Raw genomic sequence first — 20,528 nt, forward strand, 5'->3', positions numbered from 1 at the left:
ATGATACAAGATTCAGTGAATTATGCTCGAGCCTGCAAGGCATGCCAGGTACATGGGGATTTCATACATCAACCCCCATTACCCACTACGTCAATAAACTCATCAGATGACAGAGCTCAGATGACAGAATGATTGTTTTCTGTTGACTGAATAATTTTAACGATAGAATGAAAAAATTCTGTTGTCTGAACATAGGGATATATCATGGTAAATCAGTTTTCTGATAAATGTTTTGTTTCAGACAACAGATTTCTGTTGTGCATTACATTGAGATTGATATAGTTTTGGTTGCCTGGGTTTTTTTTTGTTTTGTTTGAAAGACACAATGCCCTCACACAACAGAAATCTGTTGTGCATTAAACTAAGTTTGATTCAATTTTGGTTGTTTGGGATTTTTTTTTTTGAAAGGTAGTGCTCCTTTTTTTGGCACAACGTGAAGACCTATTGGTCTAACACTTAAATGAAATTTTGGCCCGACAAATTTATGAAACTGAAACAAAACCTAACACTCAGCACAAAACATGGCTTTCTCAAACTATGAATGAGCTATTCTCTCTACTTCGTGGCGCACAACAGATCTCCTCTACCCAAATTATCAAAATGAACTCCTCTATTTCAGTCCTAACCCAACATCAATCTCTCCTTGATTAAGTGTTAATAGATTTAGGGTTTCTCCAAGATTGGGGATTTAGGGTGTTTTTCGATTAAGTGTTCTGCTCAAGATTGAGGATTTTGGGTTTTTTTTTTTTTTTTTTTACTGCATTAGGCAAAGGCGACTACCTCGTCTAGTTCTCTTGGCGACGACCCAGTCCCGGCGACGACCTCATCACGTTCTCTCAACATCACACTATCAGTCAGTCAATCTAGATCTGTCTCTCTCTGGTGAGCTCGATTTGATTTACTTTTTTGTTTAAATTAAGATTGCTTGATTCGAATTGGCATTGAATGGGTTTTGCATTGAATCAATTTTGATTATTGCTAGCATGGGTTTTGATTATCACTTAATCAGTTCTGATATATATTCGAATGGTTATATTGTGGCTTTGTTTAAAATTTTGTCCCATCTGTATATCAAACAAGAAGAAGCTTTACTGTTCTGGAAATTGTCTCGTTCATTTGTTTTTGAAGGGAATATAAAGATGAAGAATATATATGTTGATGTGTCAGAGAGCAATTTCAAAAATTATGATAAGGAGAACTGGAATGCTGAGTTCTATTCTCTCTTGAATATTATGTTGAATTAATTTGCTGCTTCATTAGTACAGAACTATAATACATAATCATATGCAGTAGCCTAGGAACATGATGTGAAGTACTGGTTTATCATCTACGTTAATTACAACATTCTGTTTTCTTGTCTTCAATGGAAATCCCTCATGTGGTTGTTAGATTCTTAAGCTGAAAATTTGGCAATGTAAACTTTTTTAAATCAACGTTGTTTTTAAAGTGGAATACTTTTTTTTTTTATATATTTAAAGATCACAAAGAATACTTGCTTGTTATTTACTTCCCAAAGTGGAATTCCCTAAACTCTGAACAAGTAGTCATGGAAAAATTTCTGCCCTTTTAACTTCCCCTTTAATATACCAATGGGAGAATCCAAACATTAGTTTTTCTCTTCTAAACCAAATTCGCAAGTGGTGCCCTGCCATGAGCAAAAATCTATGGTCATATAACATGAGATCATGATTTATATAACAAAAAGTGTGCATGTGAGTGAGACAACATGCCTCCTCTTGAGTGATTCTATAACATATGACTGCAATGTCTGTATATATATACATATATGTAAGAATCATGTGTACTGTATATTCATTCTCTTTGTCTTAATATCTATAATTATCTTTCTGATCTTCTCTTTTTATCGGGCAAAGAGTGAGCTCAACGATCCTGAGAATGCTATAATTGGAGCTTTTGCAGGTACTTAGCTTTGGACTCTTCCATTTCATAGGAAATCAGTGATCATATTATTCCATTTCGACATCTTTTTGGGGATGGTTGTGGCATCTTCTTTGACATGCATAATGCTAATCTAGTCCGTGCCTTTGGTTTCTCGTTTGAGTGCAACTGTTAAGGAGTGTGAATTTTGGCTTCAGAGAAAAAGTTTTCACACTAGTCCATACCTTATTACTTACAGAAAGGGAACAGATTAATGTTTCCAAACAAGATTAGGATATTTTGCTATATCCCTTAACTATGATCCATGCATGCCTATCAAGTATGCATCTATGCACTAAGATTCAGTCAGTAAAATATTTCTACATCAGATACCGATGTTAATAGTAGCTGGTATTATCCTTAAAATAACAGCTTCATATTTTTAAAATAACCCTCCGTTCTCTACCTCTTCTCACATGCAGATCCATTAACCCATTCTCACTAATTGCCCAAAAATTTTTGTTTTATGGTAATGAATGTTTCATACCCAAAATTGTTTTGAAAACACCAGACTTGTTTATTTCACTTTTATCACTTGCTTTTGCTTTTGCTTTAGCTACATGATATTGCAGAAAGTCAGTCTCGGTTGGCTTCTTAATTATTAGAAACATTCAAATCATGCACATGATGGTCAAATCCCATTCTTTTAATGCAACACTGACCTTGGTTTGTGTTTGCATGATTAGATTTTTAATTTGTAATTTGAGGATTTGGGCAATTGAACTGTTAAAATTTGCAAGAAATTTAGTAGGAATATGTTGGATAAAGTTGTTTAACTTTACATTATATATATAGCTACGTTGACTGAATGGTGAAACTAATGATTCTTTGGTGGAAAGAAGAAGGAATATAAGGACCTTAGATGGAGCCAGGGATAAAGAGGTGGATTATTTAATGATTCTTGTGTATTAGCTAGTATTGAGGGAATCTCAGGATGTTCTTTTCAAGAATTTTTGTGTGATTGAATTATTTAATTCCTTTTTGAATTTTCTTAATCATTTCTGATAATGCTTAGTCTTGTTTGCAACTGTAGGTTATGATAATTAGTCCACGGAACAAGTTTTCCTCTGCTTTGTAGTGTATTTTTTCCTATCAATGATATTATATTCCTACAAACAAAACAAAATTGTAGCTGTAGTCTGCTGTAAATCAAACTTTGGGTTACAATTGACATTCCTTTTTCTGACTATTGTTTGGTAACATTTTTCTTCTTGAATTTCTCATTTCTGAGTAATCTTTCACAACTGCATGTAGGTTGGTGATCCTCTTGAAAAGGCTGCACATAAAGGAATAGATTGGAGCTTTAATTGATGAGAAGGCCATGCCAAAAAGGTAAGTTGATCTCCTTTTGATATTTAATAACTCTAATCTATACCTGAAGTTTTGAATCTATTGTATATAAGGCACAGAAAGTTTCAGATACTTTCAAAGACTAATCTTGTTCTTGTTTGAATGTTAATTAATTTTCTATATTTTCTCCTGTTTTAGCCAGATAAATGCTGGGGAGGAATTTGCTTGCTAGGGTGACTTGAAAGGAATGCAGCTCTGATCTTTTCTTGGCATCATACTCTGTTTGGTACCAAAAGCTTCTATCACCTCTTCAGGTAACCCAAGCAAGTTTTAAAAAGCTCTCTGATGTGTAAAGATAATGTTAAAATTAAGTTTGAAGATTAATTAAACTTGATTCTCTTAGAGGTGTGCTTAAAGTTTCATAACTGTTTTACTTCAGTTTTGACTGTTTTTGACAAGTGGTTTTGAATATTATAAAGAGTATGATATCACTTATCTGTTATAAAGAGTATAATTCATACTAAATTACGAAGCATGTACATATTTGTGTGAACTAGTTTAAGTATATATCATGATCCTAGCTACGTAAAATATTAGAATTCTAATTGTTTTATGTGTTTGTATATATAAGATGCACAAAACATGGATGAAAGAAGATAGAAGATCACTAAAGTTTCAGATAGGACTTGAGGAATTTATTAGATTGTTCTTTCATCATCCCCTTTATTTCTGCAGTTCTTTATTAAGTAAATAGCTATTTTTCTATATTCTAATAGATATGCAGGTTGTTTGATCATTGGCATGTATTATAGAACCAGTACAATACTGCTGTCCAACTTTGGCTAGACAACATATGTATATTTACTTTCACGCACACCATATAATATGTACAGTCCGAATCGAAATACTTTGCTACATGTCTAATAAAAGAGGCACAGAGAAAAGCTAGCTTGCCTTATATTATAATAATTAAGTTGGTACAAGTTCTTTCTTACATTACCAATTTATCATGCAAATATTTAAAGCTTTCAGCCCAAATTATTGATCATCGGATATATGTTAACATGTTCTCGTATGCAGGTGTATTTGATACTTGACAAATTCAGTCTTGCTAGAGAGCTTCAAGAAACAAAAAAGAAGGTGAGATTATTTGATCTACCCTACAATCTTTCCTTATTTATTTTTCCTCATAAATTGACTTTGTCTAAAATGAATTCAGAAATTATGAGAGCATGTACTGTTTTTAATTTGCTTTGTCTAAAATGGTCTTCTTTGCTAACAAAGAATATTAATAATCTTGATAGATCTAGGAAATGTATAATCCCAGGAAAGTATGCAACTGAAAAATATATGGTATGCAAAATGTGTTAAAGTTCCTAACAGATCTGTATTTTCCTCTTAGTTTAAGTATATATCATGATCTTAGGTAGATAAAATGTTAGAATTCTAATTGTTTTATATGTTCGTATATATAAGATGGATAAATCATGGATGAAAGAAGATAGAAGATCACTAAAGTTTTAGATAGGACTTGAAGAATTTCTTAAGTTTCCATGTGTTAAAGTTTCAAGATAGTTGTTATTTAGTAAACTCTCATGAAATACTTCGTGTTAATTTCTGCCCAGATATATTCACCAGGATTGGATTCAGCTCCACTTAGATGGGTCAATTTTGCTAATGGATTGCTACTTTTCCTATACCAGGTTTGCTTAAATCATGTTCAATTTATGTGTTTGCTATGTGCCTCTTGTATTAATCAACATAACATTTTGTCATTGGGATTTCTCCATTTTGTTATTGCCTGCTCATTGGATAATTATCATGTAGCTGAAGACTACATAATGAAGGTTCGATGTTGGACAAGGAGTTCAGAAGTTCAAAGCGGGCGATAATTAATGTTATAGCATTTCACCATGTGAGAAGAGCCTCTGCTTCAGAATTGGAATGAACAGTAGTAGTAAGAGAAAATGCTAACAACTGAAGCTGCTTTGTGTTAACTACTTGTTTCTATGTACTTATTATGTCAAGATAATGTACTGATGACTTGTACATATGGAGTTGTTAATATAATATATAACTGATTCTTTGCCTATAGTACTTGTGTCTGTATCTTATTATGTCAAGATTGGAGGTGTTAGTTGACAGGCATGAGAACAAAAACAAGCTGAAATCTGAATCAACATCAAACAACAAAATTCAAGCAAATGTCTGTTGTCTGAAAGCACCATAAACCACAGTTGATGTAGGCAAACTATAGTCCTTATGCTAATCAGACAACAGAAAGACCTAAGAAGGTTCACGCTGCTACATATTCAAACGACATATTTCTATCATTTTAGTAAAAAAGAAACAACAGAACTTTATGAGTATATGTTCATGGTTGAGTCACACAACAGAAAGACCCAAGAAAGTTCACGCCTCTACATATTCAAATGACATATTTCTGTCATTTTAGTCAAAAAGAAACAACAGAACTTTATAAATATATGTTGTTCATAATTGACTCACACAACAGAAAGACCCAAGAGAGCTCACACCTCTACATATTCAAACGACATATTTATGTCATTTTAATCAAAAAGAAACAACATAACATAACAAATATATGTTGTCTACAATTGATTCACACAATAGAAAAAATCTAAGATACTTCAAATTTCTATATATTCACACAACAGATTTCTGTCGTCTTAATGAAATACATACGATAGAGTTTTATGAAAAGATGTTGTGCAGAAACCTTTATAACAACATATAACTGTCGTCTTATTACATCTGCAACCACAGAAATTCATAATTCGGCATATCTCGACATAATCAGACAACATATTATTGGCCGGCCTATGTTGTTTGAGTGAAATATAAATCACGGGTAATATCTGTTGTCTGAAGGCCTAAGAGATATCAGGCTACTAGACAACAGAAATTTTCTGAATCAGACAACAGTCCTCGGCTGTTGTCTGATGAGGTTATTGACATAGTGACCTCTGCATCCTTCTGTCTTTTCATACCCCTTTGAGACATGAGGATTAGATGTTACGGGTGCCATAAACCCTAAATCCTCATGACTACATCAGTACATACTAGCTACAACTGATAATTTCTCTAAGTGGTCTGAAGTAATTTCCCTCAAAGTAGTCAAGGCAGAAGATGTTGCAAGCTTTATCCGGAACAACATTATTTACCATTTCGGTGTACCTGCAAAGATAGTATCTGATAATGCCTCACACTTCAAGTGCAAGGCCATGGTCCAGCTGTATGAGAAATACCATATTCAGCATGCATTCTCTGCAAGCTACAACCCTACAACTAATAGGCAAGCCGAGGCTTTCAACAAGGTTCTTTGCAACATCTTAAAGAAGATGGTCTCAGGAACTGGCATGAATGCCTAAATGAGGCATTGTGGGCCTAAAGAACTATTGTTCGTACAGCAACGGGGTGCACACCATACAATTTGGTATACTGGTCTGAAGCAGTGTTACCACTAGAGATCCAGTTTCCATCACTGAGGATTGCTACTCAACTTGCAAGTCTAGACGAAAATAAGAAGATTAGGTTTGTAGAACTTGAAACTCTTGATGAAAAAAGACTTGCGGTCCAACAAAGGCTCAAGATCTACCAAGCACAGGTCGCAGGTGCCTTCAACAAAAAGGTTAAGTTCAGATCATTCAGAGTTGGAGACTTAGTCTTAACAATACAAAGGCCCATAATTGTTACCAGAAAGTCAAAGGGAAAATTTGAGCTAAAATGGGAGAGACCCTATGTCATTACTAAAGTCTTCACCAAAGGAGCATACGAGCTTTCAAATGCAGACGGAGACTGTATCTACCCCTGTGTGAATGGGAAGTTTGTTAAAAAGTTCTTCACTTGAGATGCTCGTTGGATTGACAACCCGAAGGAATAATCTAGGAAAAGATAGAGCATATAAATACAATCCCTTCAGAACTACGACGACATGATCCCTCAAAAGGGGTACGTAGGCAGTGTAGTCTCAAAGCTAGATGCAGCCACCCATTTTAAACATTCCTAAATTAATCAGGTGAACTACGTATAGCTTGATCCCTTCACAAGGTACGTAGGCAACCAAGGTTTAACAAGGTGCAACTGCAAATTTTTTTAATAAACAAATCCCTTTCCTGATTCAACCAGGGGAACTACGTTTGGCTTGATCCCTTAACGGGGTTTACAGCAAATAAAGGAAAGAAATGAATGAACAATTACTTCAGTTTTATTCTAGGTTAAGAAGATGCATTTGGAAACTACTTTAAAGCTGAAGTACATCTCATCAGAGTCCAGAATCAAGAAAAGGAAAAAATCAATCACTAGTTATGGAAAATGGAAACAAAAGTCCTATAGAAAGAGCAAACGGTGGGAACAGGCTCCCAAAACCGAATCCTAAACTACCTCAAGTCTGTACTGGGGTGGTGCACACATGGAATAACGGGAGCAAAGAATCGAACAGGCTCTGATACGCCTCTGTTTCCAACTTATACGAAGCCGTAGCCTGCTCAATCTCCGGGAGTTTCTCCGCCATATAAGCAGCTCTATCTTCTTGAAGCTTTTGGCCTCTTTCATCATGCTCTTTCAAGGAATCCATCAGTCCTTGCAGAGTGTCTTCAAGAGATTGTATGTCTTTAAGAGATTGTCTCTTAGCATCATATTCTGATCGCCTCTTCTGAACTCGCTGCTCATCTGCTATGATGTCAGATTTCGTAGCTTTCAAGGCTTCAAGCTCTTTGGAAGATCCCAGAAGTTGAGACTCTAAACTTCCCTTGGATTTCTTACACTCCTCAAGTTCAACATCCATGGTAGTTTTCTGCTCAAGGACCCTAGTAGTAGCTAATGACTGGTCCGCCACCTCTAGCATCTTCTCAATAGCAGTTACGAACGCTTCAAGCTGCGACTTTCCAGCTTTCAGAGGCTTAATTGCAGGGCGAAGCATGTCAAGGCTTGATCTGATGTCCGAAACATGGACTAATAGTTCCTTTGGAATGGAAGATGAAGAAATTTTAGCGTAAATGTCCACAACCTGAGCAATGAGGTAATATTTCTTGAAGGACGGCAGTTCTGAACCAAGCAAATTAGATATGGAATTCTCTTGATTCGACAATGGTGATAGAGCCTGGTTTGAAGAAGCATCACTCAAACAAATGGTTGGCATAACCGCTTCATTCTTAATGACTTGATCTGGAGCTTCCATTCTCAAAGGACTATGAACATTTAACCACGTTCACCATTTGAAGAAGACTTCACTGGGATAACAACAGTCTTTTCAACCACCTTTTCAAGCCTAACTCTTTTGTGTCCACCACATTCATCTGTGGGATGGGCTCTGCTGGCCTTAGAACAAGAAGCTCCATCACAAGACTTTTCGAGGAGCCTTTCTAGAAGATTTCCCAAGACTTTTCCACCTCTGAGATTTTAACCTCTTGTTTCAGACCAATAGAAATTTCTCTCAATTTCTGTACGACAAAAACACGTTGTGGCTTTTCAGGAGGGTGCTCGTTCAAAGTCGTGAAAGTTTTGGACACCGATAGCCCCAAGTAAGGAGTACAAGCTCTCGACCACCATCTGCAGTACCACCATGTACACTGGCCAGAATAAGAAGAACGTGGGATAAAGAAACGAGAGGTAGTGTTCTTCCTATACAGGATAATCTGTGCCCTCAACAGATCATCAACACCACATTGCTGCCTTTTGGAAACACTAAAGGATAGTTTGTTGGAGGGAACACTCTGATCAAGACCAATCTGACGAACAAACCTATTCGGATAATAGGGCTCAAGGAAAAGACTCTTGCCAACTCGCACAGGCAGCACTGCAGAACGCATACAGACGAGGACCTCAAATAACACATTAGGCAATTAGTCGTCATCAAGCAAAAAACGGTCTTTTTCACAGGCTACAGAGATATGGCGATGCACGACAGATTTACTAGTCCTGAAAACCATACAAGCCTCTGTAATGCTTAGACTCCTGCCTTGAACACCTGCATACCTGTCCAAACGAGGGTATGCTGCTAGGAACTCTTTATCAGAGAGTGATGAGTACAGATAAGAAAATATTCTCTAAGGCAACCAATGACGTAGTGGATAGGCAAACAAGAGTTGGAAGAGCCGGGACCGACAGGGTGAGTAGCCATCTCACCAAGACCATGGTGCACATAACCCAATACTGTGGGCGCAAGAGATACCCTGAGGCCTTATCTTCTTACTCTTGGAAGGGAAAACAAACTTGCTAAGCCAAAACGCGAGGAATGCAGCCAATTTTCCTTGTTTTGAAATCTTCAACTCAAGTTCGGTTCTCTTAATTTCAGAACCCCAGAATTCTTACATTCACCATAGGCTCCGTAAATTATTTCCCCACGAGAGAATGTTCAATCCACCATGGCCAGTAGACCTACTTGCTCTTATAAGCAGCGCACAGATAGGTGTAAATCCTCAAAAGCTCTGCAACCGTAGGAGGATATAATTCAACCTTCACCAGATCTTTATTTGGAGGAACGAATTCTTCGTATGGTTGTCCCGAAACTGACAATCCTCCAATAACATTCAAATCATGCAAAGAGATGCTCATTTCTCCATTTACATGATGAAAAATGTTTGTCAAAGGCCCCCGCAGCTCACAGAATGCCCTCCACACATTACTGCAATAGTCATATGGATAACGAGAAACAACAACTGCACCAAAGATACCGGCTTTGTCTAATGCGTCTTCAATGTCAGTTAAGATGGTTTCCATCCATTCTAAAATGCCATGCTCAAAAACGGCCCGACCTCGAAAATAGAAGTCTTCACCCCAGTCTTTCTTACATTTCAGCATTTTATGTAGGGTAGGGTAAAAATCTTCTCCAACTGGGAACTTGCTGTCACCGTCCTCTTCATTGTTCGCCTTCCTCAACGTGTGAGCATCAAAACGAGCACCAAAATAGCGAACATTCTTTTAACACCGTCATCAGCATGAGGATCGAATCTAAGATGGCCAGAATTCAAGTTGGCAGTGGTAACCCAGGTAGGCCTACTCTCAAGGGACACCATGAGACTAATTGAGTTCAAAGGTAACGATCTTTGGTATTCGGGACCGCAGTCAAGATCCTTCCCTTCCTTCTTGGGGGCTCACTCGGAGCAAAGAAATCCTTGAGTATCCATTTACCTATACACAGAAATACAGATTAGTAAGTGGGAAATATCAAGCCTCGCACATGTAAAGTCTTTTCACGCACAATGCTTGGGGGGCAATTGTTGAGATATAAAAAAAAATTATGGTTGCCGTATAGAAAGAAAAAAAAAGATACTCATTCACACATGAGATAAGCCTGTTTTATCTTTGACCAAGTTCAAACATCAAGCAAGGGGGGCTATTCAAATATTTTTCAAAGTCTTTTGGCTTTGAATAACGTCAAGGATAAATTCTGCTAGCTTTGAGCTTTGACTATTCAAGTGTTGGTTAATATCTCAACCAATTCAAACATTCGGAAAAAAAAAAAAAACAAGTGCTAAAGATAGGGCTATTATTCAAATTCAAATACAAGGCATCAGCTATCCAACCACTATTATATAAAGGTGGCCACGTTGAAGCAAAATACACAGAGAGAAGAAAAAAAATCTGAAAAGCATGTCCAGCAACTATTCAAGCTCCAAAGGCGATGCTCAGGTATACAACGCACTCTTACTGTACCCGTCTTCCTTAACAGAGAAATACATGGTCCGGAATGCTTGCTGTCAACAAAAGATAAGCTGTTCATGAACAACGTTCTTTCGTTCATGAACGACCAACCTTCATGGTGATCTGCTCCTGCGTTAAGACATATATGGTCGTTCATGAGTGGCCAACCTTAACACGCTTGGCTGCTGTGATTGCCAGCACTGGAACATATGGTCATTCATGAGCGGCCAAGTTCCAGCGCTAGAAATCTGCACAAGATGCCACATTTTCTTCCTTCAATCTCAGCAATACACATCACACAGGAAGCTTCCCACTCTGCCTCTTTTTCCTTCTTCCACCATAGTGAAAGCCTTGCACCACTACTTCCCAAAAACAAGCCATACAAAGCCAAACAACCAAGAGAAATGATCAAAGCCTCACCCTCTAAAATACTCTCTTTAATCTTTCTCTGTAACCTGCAAACAAAAAGAAATAAAAGACTCAGAAGGCAGAGCTCCAGACAAGAGAAAAAGAAATAAAAGAAGAGAGTTAGCAGGACTGCCGATCTTTACAGTGCTTAGCTTTCTAAAAGAGTGGCAACAAGGCTCGGCGGTGGAGACACAATGACGCCTGAAATAAAAAGGCTAAATTAAGGTTCACGAATAAAGAAAGAGAACAGTTAGCAAGTGCTGTGTGCTTTGGTGAAGCGGTGTAGACAATCAAAGGAAATGACAGGGTTAATTAATTTGTTAAACCATTTTGAAGTGGTGATGTGCTGCAGCAGTGCCAACCATGGTTAATAACAAATAATGGCTATGTTAATTAAGCCTTTGAGGCCGTGATCGTGATCAGTGAGAGGCCAATACAAGCTGGGAAGCAACAAGATAGAAACATGGCTTAGATGTTCAATCTGGAACTTGCAAAAGTCAAACGGTGGCAACTATAATTCAATTAATTGATTCAATAGCTAGCAAACAAAAAAGATGGCATGTTAATTAATTGATCTTTTCAAGTACTGACGACAACAACAAACACAAGTGCAGCAACAAGGTTCAATTAAACAATTGCTTTGTCAAAGGACAAATAGCTTTAATCATGTGAGAGCTTGTCAAAACGTGCTGCAGATTAAAGCTTTCAAATATATATAATTAAACAAGTGGGCTGCAGAATGGTATTGAATACAATTTAGACCAAGAAATACATGCTTAACCGTGCTCATCTTTCAATCAAAGAAGTAAAATAGGAAAAGACAAAAGTGCTTTTAATCGAAGTGGTGGTGTGAAGGTGTAATAGCAGATGGCACAACAGCAAAATGGGGACAACTTTAAGCAATCATAGACAAAGCAATTCAAATCTGAACACTTGTTTCATGGTGTCAACTATGTTAATTGAAACGGAGCTAGCGGTGCCATATACATGATCATTATTCAGAATGGTGTACCGTACCAGAAATCGAATTGGGTCGCGTTAACACTGTACACTGGTCGCTCGTCCAATTGTCACACCAAATGCTCAATCTGTAGCAACGAAAGACATTAGAAATCTTGTCAATATTCAGATCAACAAAACCCCAGCTGAGAGAGATGAGAGAGATGGGATCTTTACCTAATTTCTCCGCCGAATGAAGCAATTTTAGATTCTGCATGTTGGAGAAGGGGTATAGAGCCAAGCGATGGAGCCCTCCCTTTTATTGGGAATACAAGAAGGTGTCTCCTTCTCCAATTCGAATTGAGATCGACCCCCACTCTGATTTGGTATCTATCCGCTTGGGATAACTACGCCTAGAAGAACTCCAGCTGATCAGTTTGGCCAGAGTGAAGATGGAGTCTATCTGTTTGGTCTCATGGATGGAGTAGGCCTTTCAATAATTCAATTGGGCTTGGCGCAAATTAAAGCTAAAGGGCCTGGAAAGAAAGATGGATGTCCAATACATGGGCCTGCTGAATCACTCATCCACGAATTATGAAGCCCATTTTCAAACAGTTTATCTCGATGTTCGGGCCCGGCCAAATTCGTTTGTGTAACAACACAAAAGTCCATTCTCACGGCCCAATATAAGTTTTGACACATCGGGTGCCCAAATTAAATTAGGGCGTCTGCAGAAGAAATATATTCGAGGGATTCAAAAATAAATATATATACATCCGTCGACACAAAAATTCTCTCAACACCAGAAATACAAATCCAAGAACTACAACGGTTTGATCCCTCCTTGGGGGTATGTAGGCAATCTAGCAACCCACTAGATGCAACCGCAAGTCCAAACAAAATCCCTGACACCCTGGTTCATCCAATCTAAATCCCTAACCTCGTCAGTCAAATTCCACCAAATACCAGGAAACGTCGCAGTCTTTCCAAACAAATCCAAAACAAATCGAATCTCTGGTTCACTTACACCAAATTCGTCCAAACACTATTCCTATTCCAAAAAGCAATACCCTCCAATGGGTCATTTACCCATTGGAATTCTTGAACTACTAATGGCTTGATCCCTCTCGAAGGGTACGTAGGCAACCCATTTAGATATCCGGGTGCAGCCACAAAAACAAACAAACCCACACATCCCTACAATTGATTTCTTCATAATAGGAATCAAAGAGTGTTTCCCTACAATGGAGATTGTAATTAAAAGACACATTCTGTCTTGAATGGGTCGAACCCGAACTAATTAAAACTCTATTCTTTTAATGAATACGAGTGAAATTATGTTAGGTGATATTTTCGCTCACTGTGTGCAATTTTTACTCAACAGTTACACAATATAGTCGAGTACTCCGTAGATGACTTGGTGGTCAAAAGCAAGAAAAGACAACACCACCTACGTGACAAAAGAAGTATTTGAAAGAATTTGTAAACATCAGCAGAAAATGAATCCCTTAAGTGAGCATTTAGAGTAACATCTTGTAAGTTTCTCGGTTTTATTGTCAGGTACTAAGGAATTGAAATGGATCCTACCAAAATTAAAGCAATCAGAGAAATGCCGCCACCTAAGAATCTTCGAATGTTGAGAGGATTGTAGGGGAGACTCGCCTCATTTCAAATATTTCCGGAATGTGCCAACCCTTTACAACACTAATGGAGAAAAATGTGCCTTTCATGTGGGACCAAGCATGCCAAAATGCCGTTGACAATATCAAGGAGTACTTGCTCAAACCACCAGTCTTAATGGCACTTACCAAATGGAAACCCTAATCCTCTATATTGCAGCTCTTGAGCGCTCTTTGGGGGCATTGTTCGCACAAAATAATGAAGAGGGAAAGGAAAATGCTCTCTACTACTTAAGTTGAACATAATTACATGCCTATAGAGAAGGTTTATCTTGTCTTGGTTTTCGCTGTCCAAAAACTACGGCATTACTTACTGGCCCACAGCGCCACTTTAATCCCTAGGGCTGATCCCTTAAGCTATCTAATGTCAAAGCCGGTCCCATCAAGATGACTAGAAAAGTTCTCTATATTCTTATCAGAATTCGATATCAAATATGTGTCCCAAAAAGCAACAAAGGACAGACACTTGCTGATTTCTTGGTAGCACATCCCATGCCAGTTAATTTCGAGTTACCTGAAGATTTGCCAGATGAAGAAGTCTTCTCAACAGAAATCACCCATTGGCAACTATACTTTGATAGGATAACAGGAGACAAGGAGCAAGAGCTAGCATTGTGTTTATCACACCCAATAGGGGTTTAATCTCATATTCATTTCCTCTTATCTATGGCTTTGTGTTCAAATAATATTGCAGAATATGAAGCACTTATCATTGGCCTTGAAATAGCGGTGAAAATGCAGATCGACTCCTTCAAAGCATTCAATGATTCTCAGTTGATTTCTAGACAAATAAATGATAAGTATGCGTGACATCGCTAAAAAGGAAGCGCGCAATTTAACCCTGCAAAATGTAGTTGTCAGTATAGAATAAGTAGAGATCGTTCTAGCCGGGGATTGAGGGTACACCTGTAATTGCAAAAACAAATAAAGAAAATAAAGTATTATTTACAAAAATAAAACAAAGAATTAAAATATATATAAGTAAACACAAAGAAGGGGGGGTTCTAAGATTACAAATTGAAAATTAAATAAATAAAATAAAGAAAAAGTAAAAACATATATACAAGGGTGGAATGCAAGGAACAAAGATCAAAACCACAATCATATGAATGAAATCCAATCACAATTCCAATAGTTGATTTTCAATGTCATGAGAAAGAAGTTGACCATGTGAAACGTTAATAAGCAAACGATTTCCCATATTTTACTTTCCTTCAATATTTAATCTAAGTGAAAGCACCTAAATTAAACCTATTGAACGTGCAATCATAGTCTAGAAAGCTAGCTACTCAAGAACACATTCAATGCATGCAAAACAAAGAAAGGACGTCAACCAAAGTGCACAACCTAGTATGAAAAAGTTCATCTATTTGCAATCCTCCTTAATTGATTTCGACTTTTGTCCAAAGCCTTTACTACTTAAATCTAGCTCCAATTACATGCATATATCCTAAGTTGGCCACCAAAGAACACATACATATAAAAGTTTTTTGTAATCCAAAATCAATTAAGCAATCTCACATAAGCAACATATAAATCAACATAAAGAAATCACAACTTTATTTCAAAACATATAAATGGGCTTTAAACTTTGCCCTTAACGTCATGTTAACTAGAATTCATAACTCTACGAATCAAACAAAGGAAAACAAAAGAAAGTATGAAATACACCGTGAAAGATGGATGACAAGCCTTAAGACGAAGAACTCGAAGATCCTTGAAAGCAAGCAATCTTCTAGGGACGACCAAGGGTGGATGGTGGCTAGGATCTTGATGTATTGCATGACTTCTTCTCCTCCTTGGTTGAGACGCAGAGCTTCTGAAGACTAGAGAATAGAGAGAATTTTTGGTGTGTTGTGGTGTTGTGGTGTGGTGTGTCAATGATGCTCCTATTTATAGGAGGATGGCAACTTGGTCTCCAAGCCTTCATGAATCTTCTATTAATTTCCTAGGAATTTTCTGCTCATGCCACACAGTTTCAACCAACCAAATAATGCCACATCAGGTCTGCTATGTCATCCAACCAATCAGAAGCCTCCAAAATAAAGTCCATAATCCTTCAAAATATATTATTGCTGATTTTCTCAAGATTTTATCTGATTTTTCTCTTAATTTTCTGCCAAAATAATCTTGAGTGAAAATAGAAATGAATCTGGACTTGTTTTGGACCTTTTTTTCCCCTTAAATCTCTCAATGGCATCATTATCCTTGATCCTCTCTTGATTTTTGACATTAACTCCATAATTTCCCATGGCAAAATCAGATTTAATTCCCCAATAATATCTCCAACGTAATCGTCTTATTACTCTCCCTTGATTTTCACGTTGTCTCCATAATCTTCTCTTGATAATTCACGGCAATTAAAGATTTATTCTCCAAGTATCTCTCTTTGACGTCCACAAAACCCTAAATCCAATGGGCCTTCTCCATTTGCCGAAAATCCAATTAATCCATAAGATTCTTGGGCCTCCATGTGTCATTTCAAGCCATAAGGTCTCCTAGTGCCATCAGGACTCCTCTCTTTTTGCTACGTGTCTTCATTTCAGCTCATTTCTTCTCCATTTTCTCCAGTGCACCTAAAAATAGAAACTACATTAAAACTGATTTATTTAAGGAAATAACTAAGCAAAATATGAGGAAATAACTATTAAAACATCGCATTAAAATGCTCCTATCAAATTCCCCCACACTTAACTTTTGCTAGTCCCTTAGCAAAATCAAAACAAATAAACTAAAAACAGAGACTCAGACTCGACAAAAACTTAAAGAATCAAAATACAAAAACGTTACGACAAACAATGACCTATTGCCTTTCAACATTTTGTCTCAGAAATCTTTTACTTTCATAGCATAAAGATTAGCACTCAACCAAGAATCAATGTTTAGGCATTCGAGAGTTAATTCAAACATATAATCCACTCATACACAAGTAGGACTTGGTTGTAACAATGGTGATGGGGTGGAGCTCAGCATGTTTCAGACAAGTATGATTCATATCTTCACAAGATATATCCACTCTTTTTTCTCTCAGATCAAGGCAATGCTTAAAAGCTTATAATCACTCAATTATATGTGAGAGAAAATATTTTGAGGCAATCAAATAGCTCACATATATCAGAAACGAAAAGCACTTTGTGAATATAATTTTTTTTCTTCAAAAGATCTCATGAAAGATATCAACTACTTGCACGAATGGACCCAAGCCATAGCTTCAACTCTTATAACTCATCTCCACAGATCAAAGGCTATCCCATCTTAAGGATCAAAAAGGTCTTATAAAGGGTTGTAATGGGGCCAAGGCTTAAGGATTTAAGAAACAAAGGGATAGGGAATTTAACAAAGTATCATAAAAACCTAGTAGAGCTCATGTTGATATAGGGACTTCTACAAATCTATCAAGGCATTGCAAAAACGTCATAACCAAATAGAGGCAAAATAAAATGGCCTAATGTCTTATGTTGGGGTCAAACTTCATTCTAAACTTCCCTTGAACTCTTATGAATTGGACAAAGACCAAATTTTCTTGTAGTGGGCCTTCAATTTAAAACAATCTCCAAACTCACCAAAGTATGGGGGACTAAAATCCACAAACATTTCTCTTTTCTTTCTAGCCGTACACAATATATATTTTTTCATTTCTTTTTCATTTTCTTTTTCACGGCTTTCACATAATTTTTTTTTCATGGACAAGTCTACTCCCACACTTGAACTTTCACCTCTTCTAAATCTTCATCCTTGCCACCAAATCCATGTAGTAAGTCTCAAAAGATAGCTCCACTAAGTTTTTAGAACAAAGGGTAGGATTGTAACTATACTAAGGTTTTGGGGTTAAGGATTTAAGGGTGATGAAAGAAAAGGCTTCACGTAGGTTCAAAGGGTTTAAACTAGGGGAGTCCCATGACGGGCACAAATGGGGACACATGCTTATTTGGCAATGGTGGTAATTCCTAGGGTGCCTTTAACCTTTCCAGAATCACGGACATGTATTGATAAAAGTCTCAACAAGCACAAGAGTGAATTCTAGCATTCTCTAGTCCATTAAACTTAATCTATGGCAAGCAATCAATCAAATGAAGAATAATGAGATCATCAAAATATCGCCAAGAAAATAAGAATATTTTTCATTTATCACTCCAAGAAAAAGGGACATGGGCTCAAATATCTCACATGAGCTTTTATGAATCAAAACTCATCTTAACATGCTCATATTCTGTACCAAGGTAACGAAATCCATATCCACTACTCATGCACATGCTTTTCATATATCTCATAATACCATTCAAATTTTCTCAATATTGTGATCCTCTTTTAGCCATAATTTCAGAGATATAAGCTTATCCTAGACAGTTGAAAGGGCATCCTAAGACTCAGGAACCAAAAATAAAAATAATCTTTTGTTTTTTGACATTTTTCGATTTTTTTTTTTGTATTTTTCAATATATAGGACTCAAAATAGAAGACAAAAATATAAATCTCTTCCCCCACACTTAAATATTGCATTGTCCTCAATGTAATCAATTAAAAGCATGCAATGAAACAAGTAAGCATAGATAGAAGGCATTTATGAAAACAAATCCTAAAATAAAAACAAAAGAGAAAAATAGAAAAATAAAAAGAACTAGGGAAAGAGAAAGCAATCTGCATTTGTAGACTCCTTCACAGTTGCTTTTGAATTAGGTTGCCTCCCAAGCAGCGCTTGAATTTAACGTCTTTTAGCCAGACAGTACCTTCATTAAATAAAGTTAGTAATTATAATTAACAAAGAAATACAAAATATATAAACAAGCAACTATGAACTACAAACTATAAGTAAAATTATCAAGTAAATTGTACACAAGACACAAGTTAAGTCAACAACTGAGTAAAAAACGTAAAAAGTATTTTTACAAGTGTTTTTTTTTTAGTCAAGAGTTTAATTTATTTTCAACACTTAGGTACGGGAACAGGGAGTCTCGATGTGCAATGAGACTGAAACAGCTACCCTTTCTAAGACTATATTTTATCCAATATACCTTAGTGTATCACAACATTTTCTTTTGTTATAAATATTGTTGATATCAAATCTAATTCCAAGCGGTAAACTAAGTGGATGTGCGGCCCAAGTATAGTCGCCTAGACACAAATTCCCTTTCACATCCTTTGGGTAACCTTACTGAAATGGCCAGGTGGGGGAGGGCGAACACGAGAGGCAGAATCTATTTTGGCATGAGCTACTCTCATATAGTGGTTTAGGCCCATTTGCAAGCACTTCTGGATTTAAAAACCCGTCATGAACGTTGTCCACTTCCTAGACACCATTCCACATAGGCTATACTTACTAAGATGAAAAAGGTTATAAGTGTGAAGACAGTTCAACAAGTGTTAATAAAGGCCGCCCTCAACCTTAAGGGACCTGAACTAGGCACCAAAAATGGGTTTAGGCCAATACTAACAAAAGAGACTTCACCTATTCCACTTAATTTACAACTTACAATTAAAACTCGTGTTCAACAATATAAAAAAGATCCTAGTTAATTTAAACTAAGTTTCGAACAAATTATATACAACAATTATAAACAAAAACAAGTGATTTTTCAATCCCCGGCAACGGCGCCAAAAATTGATAGCGCTAAAAGGAAGCGCGCAATTTAACCCTGCAAAATGTAGTTGTCAGTATAGAATAAGTAGAGATCGTTCTAGCTGGGGATTGAGGGTACACCTGTAATTGCAAAAACAAATAAAGAAAATAAAGTATTATTTACAAAAATAAAACAAAGAATTAAAATATATATATAAGTAAACACAAAGAAGGGGGGGTTCTAAGATTACAAAATTGAAAATTAAATAAATAAAATAAAGAAAAAGTAAAAACATATATACAAGGGTGGAATGCAAGGAACAAAGATCAAAACCACAATCATATGAATGAAATCCAATCACAATTCCAATAGTTGATTTTCAATGTCATGAGAAAGAAGTTGACCATGTGAAACGTTAATAAGCAAACGATTTCCCATATTTTACTTTCCTTCAATATTTAATCTAAGTGAAAGCACCTAAATTAAACCTATTGAACGTGCAATCATAGTCTAGAAAGCTAGCTACTCAAGAACACATTCAATGCATGCAAAACAAAGAAAGGACGTCAACCAAAGTGCACAACCTAGTATGAAAAAGTTCATCTATTTGCAATCCTCCTTAATTGATTTCGACTTTTGTCCAAAGCCTTTACTACTTAAATCTAGCTCCAATTACATGCATATATCCTAAGTTGGCCACCAAAGAACACATACATATAAAAGTTTTTTGTAATCCAAAATCAATTAAGCAATCTCACATAAGCAACATATAAATCAACATAAAGAAATCACAACTTTATTTCAAAACATATAAATGGGCTTTAAACTTTGCCCTTAACGTCATGTTAACTAGAATTCATAACTCTACGAATCAAACAAAGGAAAACAAAAGAAAGTATGAAATACACCGTGAAAGATAGATGACAAGCCTTGAGACGAAGAACTCGAAGATCCTTGAAAGCAAGAAATCTTTTAGGGACGACCAAGGGTGGATGGTGGCTAAGATCTTGATGTATTGCATGACTTCTTCTCCTCCTTGGTTGAGACGTAA

At 36.6% G+C, this 20,528-nt stretch overlaps 1 protein-coding gene and 1 long non-coding RNA gene across 5 annotated transcripts; one reads left to right on the top strand and one right to left on the bottom strand.

Annotated features, from left to right (window-relative positions):
* Positions 1 to 482: 482 nt before the first annotated feature.
* On the top strand, positions 483 to 5,322 carry LOC112179586. 3 transcript variants are annotated; one of them, XR_002927809.2, is made up of 7 exons: positions 483 to 882; positions 1,875 to 1,920; positions 3,193 to 3,270; positions 3,427 to 3,542; positions 4,309 to 4,368; positions 4,854 to 4,931; positions 5,056 to 5,322. It is a non-coding gene; the product is annotated as an uncharacterized LOC112179586 (long non-coding RNA). The 3 variants fall into 3 exon arrangements; XR_005800950.1 differs by having other exon boundaries at positions 3,431 to 3,542; XR_002927814.2 differs by lacking the exon at positions 1,875 to 1,920.
* A 2,229-nt stretch (positions 5,323 to 7,551) lies between these two features.
* LOC112175591 lies at positions 7,552 to 13,146 on the bottom strand. Of its 2 annotated transcripts, XM_040512999.1 has the most exons (4): positions 12,478 to 13,085; positions 12,319 to 12,389; positions 11,445 to 11,502; positions 7,552 to 11,348 (listed from the first exon to the last, which is right to left on the bottom strand). In XM_040512999.1, the coding sequence occupies exon 4, from the start codon at positions 8,426 to 8,428 to the stop codon at positions 7,634 to 7,636; it is 795 nt and encodes a 264-aa protein (XP_040368933.1). In that variant the 5' UTR covers positions 8,429 to 11,348; positions 11,445 to 11,502; positions 12,319 to 12,389; positions 12,478 to 13,085; the 3' UTR covers positions 7,552 to 7,633. The 2 variants fall into 2 exon arrangements, with proteins under 2 accessions (XP_040368933.1, XP_040368958.1); XM_040513024.1 differs by lacking the exon at positions 11,445 to 11,502 and having other exon boundaries at positions 12,478 to 13,146.
* Positions 13,147 to 20,528: the final 7,382 nt, after the last annotated feature.

The sequence above is a fragment of the Rosa chinensis genome, chromosome 1, assembly GCF_002994745.2.
Source record: "Rosa chinensis cultivar Old Blush chromosome 1, RchiOBHm-V2, whole genome shotgun sequence".
Lineage (NCBI taxonomy): Eukaryota > Viridiplantae > Streptophyta > Magnoliopsida > Rosales > Rosaceae > Rosa > Rosa chinensis.

Excerpts from the sequence above, each read along its gene's own strand:
- LOC112175591 (XM_040513024.1), bottom strand. The coding sequence starts at position 8,428 with ATGGAAGCTCCAGATCAAGTCATTAAGAATGAAGCGGTTATGCCAACC.